Source organism: Sylvia atricapilla, chromosome Z (genome assembly GCF_009819655.1).
Source record: "Sylvia atricapilla isolate bSylAtr1 chromosome Z, bSylAtr1.pri, whole genome shotgun sequence".
NCBI lineage: Eukaryota > Metazoa > Chordata > Aves > Passeriformes > Sylviidae > Sylvia > Sylvia atricapilla.
Genome location: NC_089174.1, coordinates 54,937,697 through 54,951,136, shown reverse-complemented (window position 1 = coordinate 54,951,136; position 13,440 = coordinate 54,937,697). Strand labels below are relative to the sequence as shown.

The window sequence follows — 13,440 nt, the reverse complement described above, 5'->3', positions numbered from 1 at the left end:
TTGCTATAGTTTTATGGATCCCCACTGATGAAAAATTAGCAATGGATTCTCTTCATTTGCACTGTAACTTTCCAGATCTTAGTATTTACTTTTACGGGTGCTTTTAAATTTTCCTCCCTCTGTTTTCCCAGGAAAACTAAATTCTCCCTTTAAAGCGTATTTGAGGATAACATCAGTGCAATTCCAGGAACTTGAGCTGTGATTAAAAACATAAACTCTTTTTAGGTTTTTGACATATGCTGTTATTGTTATTCTTTGGTTTTTTCCTTGCTGTGTGCTGAAAGTAAATGTAGGCCATGATTTTAATGTTGCATTGAGAGAACATGATAGTAAGCTTTGTGAATGTGACCCAGTTAATAAAAGGCTGGAACATTTAACAGAAGTTTTAGGTTACAAAAAATATTAAAAACTATAGGATGCCAAACATTTTGCTATTTTTATTAGCTTTTTCCAGTAATTTGATTTCAATTCAAATGGTATTTTACAGATTGCAAGATATTCTAGCTCAGGACTTTCTTTTAAGAGCAGCAGAGAGTGGATGGTTTGTTTATTTATTTATTTTTATAGTTCTGTGAACAATTCCAGGCACCTGAGAGGCAAACTGAAACATTTTAGACTTTGCAGTTTTATGATTAATCCAGTGTAAGTCAGTGCTGCTTTTGAAAGGGTCATGCTGCTACTGCTTTTGTGCTGACACAGGCAATCACTGGAGAACTGCTCTGGTTGGAGACTTAAGTCTCTGCCAGGTTAGCATTCAGCCTGAGCAATTTCTTGTTCCAGTTCATTATGTGGTTGCACAAAGTATAGTTCTGGACAGAAGCAAAGGTGGAAATGAGCAGTGGCAGTGTGAGAAGGGACCTTTTAACTGAAGACCAATTTACAGAGGTGAAGTTGAAGCCACACCCACTGTGTTTCTTGTTGACTTGTTTAGCTGTAAGGCATTTTATTGCTGATTTCATGCTTTTTATGACAGTAAAAGTAAATTGAGGCAAGTTTTGTGCCTAAAGGTGATCACAGGTAGCTGAGTCTCTGGAGTAATTTCCTTGCTCTTCAGGAGACATAGGCAACTTGAAGAACAAGGAAATTATGACCTGACAAATTAAATAAACCTTTTATTGTTCCTGTTGATATGGCACCCACATGTTTTAGGCATAAATACAGTCACAGAAATAACTGTCCCATGGCTTTTTTCCTTTGCAAGGGGGCCAAACTCTTCTGTGTCTCTGTATGGATTGCCTACAAAGCTGTTAGCCACAGTGTTTAAAGAACATTGTAGTGACAGTATGAAAAGTATTATGGAAAAATATTTTAAAGGGTGCAGGTATGTCTCCTTTCAGGTTTGAATGGATTTGAAAAGTTATTATTTCAGTGTAAGAAAATAAAAACTGTAGTCAGAATAAAGAGGTACCACAAATTTACATGAAATTATTTCTCTTCACCTCCCTACTTTGATCTCATGCTACAGTAGTTTGCAATGTAGTGTTTGGCATCCAGGTTGCATAACCTTATGCTAAAATTTCTGGGCAAATAGGCAGGATGGATGACTGATTTTTCCCACAGATGAGTACTTAATACACTTATTCTCAAAATCTTTAAAGTCTTGTGTGCTGTGAAGATCAGAAACCCTTTGAATATAATATCAGTAAGAAAGAGCAGGATAAGAACAGGAGCATAAATCAGGTTGCAGCAAACAAGATTACCCTGCCTTCACCAAACCACCTTTCTTTCAGCAGAGGCCAGTGTTTCTGCAGTTACCAGGCTTGGGCATTCTGAATACAAGAAATTTCTCAATGTTGGTGCACCATAATTATGCCCATGAACCATCACTCTTTGGTAGCTGGAACCTTGGCAGCCATGGCAGTCTTGTTTTTGGAGATAGGAACTGGACTTCCATTACTCATTAGCTTTTCATATGAGATTCCCAGAAGTCTGGTGATAGAAACAAGGATATCTAGAAGAATGTTGTACTTAGCTTCCTGAAGAGGTATAACAGTATTCAGGTTCATTGCTTTACTGCTACTGTTTAAATATGTTCTACTCATCTTGTAAAAATAAAAGATTTAATGAGATTTGGGTAATTGAAATTGAACTTGAGGTACCTGAGCATAGGCTGTCAGCTAGGTTTGTTCTTAATAGAAACTTATGTTTTACTGCTTTGACATCATATGCTTAGTGTACATCAGTGATGTTTGGAGAACAACTCTTTCCATATCTGTGCAGCTGAGCAGTGATGTGTACTGCCTGATCAGCTGATGAAATGTGGGCTTGGATGTGTGATTTTTGTAAATGACTTCCAGATGTTACAGTTGCCAGCTGAATGTTTCAAGACTGCACTGTGAAGTCTGTGTTATAAAACAAAATGGATGAATTATACAGAAGATAAAGTGGTGAGCCTGTACTTGCAATTATTCTTACTCTGTCAAAAAAAACCCAAAAACCACAAAACCAAAAAAACAAACAAACAAAAAACCCCACCAAAAAAACCCCAACAACAACAACAACAAAAAACAAAAACAAAACAAAACAAAAAAAAAACCAAACCAACATGATTCTGTGGTCAAATTGCTTGTGAGCAATGGCAGAAAAATATGGATGCTTTTGGACTGGGATACCTTCATCAATGTATAGCCTGTCAAAAGCTTGGACAGTGTGATAGATAGTATGAAGCAATTTTCTGTGTAGCTGCTGTGTTTTAAGAGCTTTGAGTTACGCTATATCTCACTTAAACTTCCTGGTTCTAAAACATTACTGCCTGGTGCTATGACTGGAATCTGTTTACCTGCAATATCTTTCAGTATCTTTTTTGTGCAGCAAAAGTCAAAGTTTCTTTTACAGTTTCCATAGAATTCCCATGAACTCTGTGTATAAGAATTTTTCTATTTGCAAAAACCTTTTTCAAAAATTCTGAATCCTCATAGTTGAGAGGAAGGTTTGAGTTTGAAAGAAGGGTGTTCGATTTCTCTCTCTTTCTTTTTGCCAGGAAGTATTGACATAACCATGATAGAAGACAAAGGTCCACGCGTGGCTGATTATTTCGTAGTCGCAGGGCTCACTGATACAGACACAGCAACCCTCCTGGACCAGGAGATCAGCCGACATGAAACCAAGTCAACTGGTCCCAAGGCTCCAATTACTGACATTGCTGTGATAATTAAGTCAGCTGGTGAAACTGTCCCAGAGGGATATACCTGTGTTGAGGCCACCCCCACGGCCCTCCAAGCCAACTTAAACTATGGAAGTCTAAAGAGTCCTGAACTTTTTCTTTGCTACAAGAGAGGCCGGGACAAACCACCTCTTACTGACATCGGGTGAGATTTCTATTCAGTTCCTCCTTCAATAATGATAAAATCTTACTCCTCATAAATGATGGTGAAAACAGATGTGAGAAAACGTCTTAAAAAGTCCTGTTTGAATCTGTATTGCTTAATGTATGTTTCTGTGTAGAATACATTGAACAAAGTGTCAGTCTTCTAGGGAACTTGTCTTTTTAAAATTATTAATAATGTTTTAGTTTAAAAGATGGGAGAGAGAGATGAAGCTGGAAAAAATTGAGAAATTAAATTCTCTGCTGCAGCTTTATGACAGATGATAGAATGACACAGAATTAATTTATGGAAAATATGTAGTCCAAATTCAGAAGTATTAACATGATTAATCTGACAGTTATTACTTCAGAACTCAGAAATTACCACTTTGTGTAATTCACTTTAATACTTATGGTAAAAGATATAGTTTAAAAATATATAAGGATGTTGTACAACTGCTGGGGATATAATGAGAAAGACAATAGAGTCTGGTTGTGGGGTCCTGTTAAAATTATGGCAAAATAAAAACTCACTACTTAGTTATTAAATAAATAGTAGAGAGTAAAAATCATGCATGTATATATATGCTATAATAATTTTAGTTATTCTCATTTATAAGCTTAAATGCTTTGCCTGAAGCCTACATACCTGTTTTTTTGACTTACAGTTTGCATGCTTACTGACAAACAGTTGAATCGGGGAGACTGATATAGTGAAATCTGAGTAATGAAAGCAGCTTCATGGCAGGACAGTTCTCTTAAGGGTTATGGTTCAAGCTGTATAATTAAGCTGATACATTCTAACTTCTGTTCATTTTAATCATCTAACCTGTGTTCCAGTAATCTTCAGTGAAGTTGTGATTTTTAACACAGTCTTTTCCCATGTGTGCGACTGGCACTGCAAGGAGAGACACTACAGTGTGAAGTTACATTCTGGCTGATTTTTTAAATTTCATTTGAGTTCTTACAGAAGGGAGAATTTCTACAGGGAGTGTTTTCTCAAAGGAATTCCTGAAAAATCAGTCTTCAGCGTGTGCCTTTAAGGAAGCAATTCAGCTAGCATATGTTTATTTCGTGTCTCCCATGGCCTTAGGAGCTTGAATGCTTTGGGAGATTTTATGAACAAAATAGGCAAGTAGTTGGCTAAGATGATGGCATTTGGCAAATAGTATTTATTCTGTATTTTGTTGTAGGGAGGATCTAGTTAGGGTGTCACATGTTACACATCATGGCAGTCTTTTCTCTCTGAGCACTGATGCATATTCTTCCCCTGCTGTTCCTCCTGCTTTGCAGCTATGTGTAAGAGATGGTTAGAGCAATCTTTTTTTCTTTGTTTTTTTCTGTGAATTCCATTGTGCTCAGATAAAAGTAGAGTTCAGGCAAAAGATCCACGTACAATCTGAAGGCTAATTTATGCTGTTTTCTATTATTTTATTAAAGAACCAGTGTGAAACAATATTTTACCTTTGAGCCTATCTGACGTGCTGAGTGAACTCAATATGTACATACTGAGGAAGAGTAAGGAAGAGTACATCCCTTGAAAGAATGAAATTTGTACTCTTATGTCAGGGTTGTTAATACATATATAAAACTGAGTTATGTCATAGTCGGAGTGTTCATGTGATTCTTGATGAATGTTTGTGTCTGTCTGTGTATTTCTTTCAGTGTTATTTTTGGGGAAAGTAGTTAAGCAAATCTGTTTGGTGAAGAGGGAGGTACAGATATGCTCTGCTGTTTGTCTGCCTTCTGTTTGGTATTTCGGTGGCCTTCCATCCTCATTCCATTCTATTTGTCTGCTGCTTGTTGAATAGAAGTGTCTGTAAGTTGCTAGAGTGAATTCCTGCTACAATTACTTACTTTCATATAGTTAGGCCATGTGCCATTCCTCTGGATGTTACATTTCCTAGAATTAATCAGATTAATTAGTTGAAAAAAATATTAGTTGGAAAATCAAGGTTCATTCCTAGGATAAAAGACCTCTAAGATCCTTTTCCTTACATGTATCTGTAAAATTTAGAATCTTAAGCTTCTATGTCTCTGAAATAATTCAGCTACTGTCATTCTGTTGCTTTCCTTGCTTTCTATTTTGTTTTTCTGATATTCCAGAAACTGACAAGAACTGAGATTTGAGATCTGTTTTGGTTTAGGTGCAGTGGGAATTTCAGACAAAATCTCACCTCTTTGTTTTACGCTTCAGTTAGGAATCTGTTAGAGGTTCAGCGCATCTTTCTTACATGGAAGAAAAACCTGACAGAAAAAAATTTTTTTTAAGTGTAAGTGGTTTTGCAGTTTTTAATACTTAGTATAGGAAAGAAAGAACATCAGACTTCTTGTCTGAAGCAGAGGTTCTTCTAATACCAAATAATGTAAAAGTTAGGTAACTTCCATTATCTAAGTAAAGAAATTCCGATTTAATTTTTCCTTAAAGTGGTATGGGAGGCTTTTGTTTGCTTAGGGTTTCTGTGCTAAGAACCCTTGTGATTCTATATGCCTGATTTCTGAAAATGTCTGCAGGCATATCAACTGAGCAAATGATCCTCTTCCTTAGAACTGTATTTCAAAAAAGAAAATGAACTCAGATTGCAAGAAGATATTCTTAACATCTAGCCTCTTCAATTGTTCCTTAATCCCAACACTGTGAAAACTGCAGCTGGGTGTTTAGAACAGTGTAGGGTAATAATGATGAAACTAAAACTTGTTTGTTCAGACAAATAATACTAGAGATGGCAGTAGAAATGAGAGATCAATCAGTCTATCAGTCTTTTTCTTTTGCTTGATCCACTACTTTTCTGACCTTACAATATTTTTATATAAGTTCCCTTATTATTCAATACTTGCAAAATGAGAGAGGAATAGGAGTTGTAAAGGTGTATTTTGCCTAAGAGATGTGAGAGACTGAATTGTGTTTGGACCCAGAGAAGGAGGAGTCAAACTGGACAGCAGTCTTAGACAAATGGAATTGACAAAAGTCTGTTCTGAAGTGATTTTCCAGAAGCAAAGTTTTCTATGGTTTAAGGGTTTTAGCTCAATGGCCACAAGGTTGTATTTCTTCTTTCTAAACTCTGTTATCTGATGCACTGAAGTGTACTTTTAAATCAGTAAAACTGGGCCTGAGGAAACTTCCACATATAATGTCAAACAGTCTTACGAGAGAGGATAAGATTCTTTTGGCCTTTCTTGCAAAGGACCTAACATCTAGAGGAAACAGGTTTACATTTTCCTTGAAATGAAATTGTATTTGCATTGATAAAATAATGTAGAAAATAATGTCTATTTAGGATTGAGACTAAACTATAAATGTAAAAAGGAAGGAAACAAGTCTTACCATGGTTAGTACTAATTAATCAAAGACAGATACTTGGAAATTGAAACAAGTAGAAGTAAACTTACCCGGTCAGGAAGGACATTGCATATACTGGGTGTCATGTTCAGTATTTAGTGCACCACTTCTGAGTCTTTTCTCTGAATCATTAAAACCATTGTTTAATTTGAATAATTCATAGGTGGTAGCTTTCTTCTGTTTGCTTGCAGATACAGCGTTGTACTGTAAGTTCAGAACTATGCATGAGGTTATGAAATGGTGTGGGTTTAATAATATTTCTCTTGTGTTCATGTAGACGTGCATGTTGCTTTCATTTTCTTTTTTCTTTTGGTGTGAGGTGGCCACACTGATAAAGTGTTGAACACTTAAAGAATTTTTTCTTAGCATATTTGTAAACTTATTAATTGGACTGCTGGAACAGTCTGATTCATGCTGTGTTCCTTCTCATTAGCTGCCAGCTGACAAATGTTTCTGGAATAAATGTATAATTTTTATTTTATTTGAAATATATGAAACTGAAATAAAACTAAACTTTAGCTTTCATTGGAGACTGCTCTGTTAGTATTTGCTTATTTGGGTGTGGAATGGGAGATAAAGCTTGCCCTGTAATAGCATCTGCATTAAAAATGCACAGATGTATGTTTTAACTTCCACATTTTTTTCTCGCAGTGACTTTCTAATAGCTTTATGTTAGGTAAAGAAATGTAGCTTATTTAGCTGCTGTGAAGCTGTAAAGGATTTTTCATTTTTTTCCTTAGAATATGTTCATCCAAGTTAGTGATCTTGCAAAAAGAAAAGAAGCCATGCACTGCACAAAAGTTGCTGTACAGCCATGTAAGATATATTCTGCTTTCTAGGAGTACAGTCAATTGTACTTACATTGTTCCACAGTAAAGAAAGAAATAGTATTTGTCTTCCTGCTTCATTGTCTTAAGTGCTGTTATTCAAACTGTCAATGTCAATTATTACTGGGTTTAGATTTTTTTTTCCTGTAAAAATTCATCTGGGAGGCAGACTTCTATTTTCTGTTGTGCTTTTCCAAAAATCTTTATTTAAAAAAAACCCAAATAAAAAAACCCCAACCCCAAAAAATATTTAATGAAAACTCAGAAATAAACAAGCTTTAAAAGACTTAGCAGGCATTTTAGTGATTAAGTTATGCACTGTCATGTGTGCAAGCAATTTAAAGTGGATTTTGTATTTGTTTTTCATTTATAGTGCAGCATTCCAGCTAGTTCTGTAACTAGTTCCTTTTCAATGTAGCTTGATTTTATTTTTCTCCACAGAGAGTTCAGTATAATTTTAAATACTTCTGAGCAGTTTTGTCAACCTCAAGTACTGCGTAATGAAACACAGTGTAAGAGATGAATGTTAAAATGTCGCAATGATGACATGGGTTACTAATGGATGAACATTTTCTCCCAGTTCATTCAGATAACTCTGTATCTATTTGAATGTGCATCATAGTGTTTCCTTCCTGTGTGCAGAGTTCTCTATGAAGGGAAGGAACGCATAATTTCGGGCTGTGAGGTGATTCAAGCTACTCCATATGGTCGTTGTGCTAATGTTAACAACAGCTCAGCTTCTTCACAACGCATCTTCATCACCTACCGAAGGGCCCCTCCTGTGCGACCTCAGAATTCACTGGCAGTGACGGACATCTGCGTTATTGTTACCAGCAAAGGGGAAACCCCTCCTCACACATTCTGTAAAGTGGATAAGAATTTAAATTGTGGCATGGTGAGTATCTATAAGCTTGAGTTTCTTTTTCTTTCCTTTTTGTTTTTTTAGCCCATCACATATTTTTAAAGGAGGAGCTGCTTGAACTCTTAGCACTGTTGTAATTGTGTTCTATCACTATATCACAATTCCTTCATTCTTTATATCATGTGTGAGATGTCAGGTTTGTGGGTTTTGTTCTCCTTTCATGTTGGAAATTACGGTTTCATACTGACTACTCACTACTTCAGTTTGCAAATCTTCAGTTTGCAAATTTGTGTCTAGGTGCTCCTTATGAGTAGCGCAATTGAGTTTTTTTTTTTTAAATGATCTCTCCTACCGCGTTTGGGGATGTTGACACTTGTGATGAATCACAAACAGTTTTTTTCTTAGTTATTCATGATGGCTGTGTTATTAAGGCATTGTAGTGATGATAATTGCTGCCTTGAGTTTGTGAGTGTGCTTTGCTTTAATTGGTTCTCTTTTATTTAGTCTGTTTTGCATTCTGTTTACTTGCAGTGGAATAAGTGAGCTTTTTTGGATGGTGGAGCGTATTTAGACAAACTGCAAAAACACTATGTCAATAACCTGTTTATAGAAGTACAATAAAACCTTCAAATTGTGAGTTATGATGATTAGAACTTGACTTCCCATATTGAGGTTCCCATAAGAGTCTACTTTTAAATAACCAAGGAGACATAAAGGTGGAAATGAATCTGCTTCACTTTTGCCTGTTCTTTTGTTGAAATAGATCAGAGTAGTGTGCTGGTGTGTGTTGTGGTTATTTTATGTAAATCCTGTAATGTCTAAAAAATGAGAGAAGGGTGAATTCTCATTTTTGTTGTTTAAGTGCACTCAGCAGCCAGATGCTCATTTTATTCTGTAATTTTTTTGTTAAAATGTCTGATTTATTTGTAGTGGGAATATATTAAAAAGCTTGATTTCTGTTGCGTGTTGTCGTCTTTCTTGGTTCTAAGATAAAACTTTTGTCTTTCAGTGGGGTTCCAGTGTATACCTTTGTTACAAGAAGTCTGTGCCAGCTTCTAACTCTTTAGCATATAAAGCTGGTAAGTAATTTTAGAAGCTATCTTAACATTTTAACAAAAGGATTCAAATACTTTGTTAAAACAGTAATTAAAAAAAATTAGGCGCCATCTGTCAGAATACTGATCCTGGAGGATGTCAGTTGAAATCAGCCTTCATAACTTCTTCTTTGCTCTCTTTATTTTTTTCCCAAGGGGAAAAAAAAGAAAATAGCCTTTTTCTTTATTGTTTTAGTTCTTATCATGACAAGCTTGGTAACTGAGGAGCTTTAGCAAACTTTTGTCTTAGCAAACATTACAGATGTAAGAAAATACTTAATATATCTTGTGTTGGTGAAAACGGATAAGGAGTAGTTGAAATCCTGTTCAGGCTTACTTGTATTTCATTTTATGTTTAAATATCTTCTGTTTTATTTGAAAGTTAAATGTGTTTTTTTCCTTCGATTCTGCAACTATTTTCTTGTTCCTTATTTGAGAAGAGTGAAAAATATTCTGAACAATAAATGACAAGTCTGGCTTTTAAAAGTTTTTTATGCATTGCTACTGATATTTTTTTTTCTGAAGAAGCCCAAAAAAACTTTCAGAAACATTTCCGCTGAGAAGTAAGTGCACCAAATTACTTTGAAAGGATTAAATTACCAAATAGAAGTTGAAAGAATAGATAATGAAGTTGGTGTACCACAGAACAAGCAAGATGAGCAGCAGTAGTAAACCCATGGTTGTGTCTTTTCTCCCAGCAAGAGTTAGATATACAGGGTAGCAGAGAATGCAGACAGTCATCTAGTTAATCCTATTTTCAGTGGAGGTATTACTGCTGCTTTTACAGTAAATTGTCATGTTCTTCATAGGAATTTCTATTAAAATCTATTCCAGTGGCACATTTAAATAGCACAAGTACCTCTCAACTGGTTTGATATAAAAATCTTCATTATGTACTGTTTTTGAGCAGTTACTGAAAGTGTAATGGCTCAAAGGATAACTTCAGTATTCATACACTATTTTCAAATTATTGTTCCTTGGATGGCTTAGTCTTATTGTCAAATGGAAGACTTCCTCTTTGCAGCTATAATCCTCAGATACAAAGTTCAGGTAACAAAGTTATAAATTGAGATGTAGCTATATTTTGTAGAAAATGTATTGTTTGCAGTATTTAGGACTGCATATACAGAACAAATGTACTTACTTTTCTTTTTTCTGTTTTTGAGGCTTAATTTTCAGATATCCTCAAGAGAACTATGAATCATTTCCACTGTCAGACTCTGTACCTCTCTTCTGCCTTCCTATGGGAGCTACTATTGAGTGCTGGGACCCTCAAACCAAATATCCGCTACCGGTGTTCTCAACGTTTGTCCTGACCTGCTCTTCTGCAGAAAAGGTATGGCACCACAATGTGTTTTTGCTTTTATTTCAGATAGTTTTTATGGACATAGATAAGGGATTGTTTCTTCTGTGTTTGAGAAATATATTGTCTAATACTTCCCTTATAAAACTATATTTCTTAAGCCTTCATATAAGATGAAACTGAACCAAAACAGGAAGCAGCTGGAAGAGTATGTGCCGTTTTCTCCTATGTAGGCTGAACCATACACTTAACAAAACCAACGCTCACAGCACATGGCTTTCTCTGTTCTTTCATGTAATGGGAATGGAAGTGTAGTATATATATTAAAGAGAACTTGACATATATGTTAGTGGTGCAGCAAATGGTTACAGTTTTCACAGCGTTACCTTAAAATACACTTCTATGTGACTTTATATAACAGGGTGTGTGACTATGTAGTAGGGCTCTGCACATACATCTGCACGTGAATCGAAAACTAGTTACCAGAAAGGAAGGCAAGGAGAGGATAAGTGTGTGCTGAGAGGTAGGATATGAAAGACTCCAATGAGCTTCCAAGACCTAGTGATCTTGTTGACTTTGCATGAAGGGGTAGATTCAAAACATCTGAATTCTATCTTCTGACATTCAGATTTTCCTGCTAAATGTTTATAAGGCCATCAGCACACAAAGACACCAAAAATGTGTTGTGTGACTTGGGTTAGAGGTGGGTAAGTTACAGTGGTACACCTGATGAGGCAAGGGAGCCTTTGCTTAGGGTTGGTCTGCCAGCTGTTTCAGCTTGCCAGCTGTGTGTTTGTGTGTGAACTGCGTGAGGAGGGAGTAAGTGATTGTAATATGTTATTGGCTCTCTGTATAAATACTTGATTAGCTCTCTAATGAACAGCAGTTTGACTCTGTTGGTGATAAAAGCTCAACTTCCTCGCTGTCTCATTCCCTAACAGAAAAATTTACGTAAATCTCCATTTCCAAACAGACAAAACGACATTTCTCCAAAATATTAATATTTGTTTTGCAAGAAGGAATGCAGTAGTTACTACTGTTTTTTTTTTCCTTATTATTTTTTGCTAAGCTTGCCAGAATAACTCAGTTATGAAACATAAAAAAGGAAAGAATATTAGAAAAGGTTTGTACCTTTTCAACTTCATAAAATGAGGGAAGTCAAAACTAAAATAATTTTATTGTTTAGTTTGGTAATGATAGGGGAATTTACTATGGGAACAGAGGTATTTCATGAGAGTTTGGATTTGAGATTTTGGGGATGGTTTCGACCCAGATGATTAAGGGATGATGTCTTGTCATAAAATAAAGGTTTGGTTCCTTCCCTTTCAATTGCCTATGAGTACTTTGTTGAAGAAGGTGCAATGAAAATAAGGAAGAGAGTCCAAAGCATTTTGTTCACAGAGTTGCTTTGTGCATGTTACGTAAATAAAGTCATTTCATAAGGTACCAGCAAAAGCACTGTAGTGTGTGCAAACTGCAAAGACTTAAAGATGCCTCAAAAGTTCTAGCCCGTATTCCTGTTGAACACTGGGCCTGCTTAGCTGTTTTTCTTCATCTTGAAGGTTTATGGTGCTGCTATCCAGTTTTATGAACCTTATCCCCGGGAGCTGCTGACAGAAAAACAGCAATCGCAGCTGGGTCTTCTGACGACTGTGGAGAGAAAAATGATTACTTCTAAGTCCATCAATTCAAACAAATGCATCTGTCTTCTCTCACACTGGCCTTTCTTTGAAGCATTTCGAAAATTTCTTATGTTCATCTACAAACTCTCTGTTTCGGGACCTCATCCTCTTCCCATTGAAAAGTATGTAAAACGTTTTTCAAGTTGATGTGGTAATGCAGTTGTGAGCTCAAGAAGCCATGTGATTTGTCCATGTCACAGTTGTTCAGTTGCTGTAGTTGATCTGTCAACTACAGATCTTTGTTTAGCTTATGTTGTACTGATAGAAATTTCTGCTGCTTCTGTTCTATAGTACTGGCTCTTGCAGTGCTAGCAAAGCTAACTGGATTTTAGTCTGGGTCTTTTTTAGAATATGTCAAGCCTGTTTACCTTTCTTTTACCTACAGCAAGCACAGAACAGGCTGAACTATGATACATGCTACATCTGCAGTCCTGTGTTTTAGCTTAGGAAGCTCAGGAATGCTGTACATTAGTGGCAAATATCAGTGTCTGCTTCCAAGCACTGCAGCTAATTCAGATTGTCTGTGAATTTGTGTGCAAACTGCAGGGGATGCTTGTTATCATCCTCAAAGTTTGCTGAAAAATGATGTTACCTTCAAAACTGTTAAGACATATGGCAGTGAAGTATATACCTCCTCTTAGCAGAATCTCTTTAGAAATTGTCGAACAGGGTTAGGCTGCCTGCATTTTAAGTGGCTTGCCTAAATGCCAGTATGTTGTTCTCTTTTGCTTACATCTCTGAAGGTGCGGGTATTAATATTCAGGCATGCAACTGAGTGAATGAAGCTTCTTCATTTCGGCTTGCATAAATAGGCTTAGACTTCTCAAAACAGTAAAGAAGTTGTAACAGTCTTTCTAAAACATGCTACCATATTAGTTCTAAAATGTGGTTAAAATTGTTTTCAGCCTTTCATTACTCCTTGGTGCTGTTTTTCTAATATCCTGTCTCCTTTGCAGGCATATATCCCATTTTATGCACAATATACCTTTCCCTTCACCACAAAGGCCAAGGATTCTTGTGCAAGTAAG

At 36.1% G+C, this 13,440-nt stretch overlaps 1 protein-coding gene across 2 annotated transcripts in view; it reads left to right on the top strand.

Moving 5' to 3' along the window:
* DENND4C (DENN domain containing 4C) overlaps positions 1–13,440 on the top strand; it is a 68,743-nt gene that overhangs the window by 15,832 nt on the left and 39,471 nt on the right. For both annotated transcript variants that reach the window (XM_066339508.1, XM_066339507.1), the window contains exons 2-7: positions 2,981–3,308; positions 8,114–8,366; positions 9,343–9,412; positions 10,594–10,763; positions 12,293–12,534; positions 13,369–13,435. In XM_066339508.1, coding sequence (XP_066195605.1) covers positions 2,998–3,308; positions 8,114–8,366; positions 9,343–9,412; positions 10,594–10,763; positions 12,293–12,534; positions 13,369–13,435 — 1,113 coding nt within the window. In that variant the 5' untranslated portion in view covers positions 2,981–2,997. The remainder of the gene's footprint in view (positions 1–2,980; positions 3,309–8,113; positions 8,367–9,342; positions 9,413–10,593; positions 10,764–12,292; positions 12,535–13,368; positions 13,436–13,440) is intronic.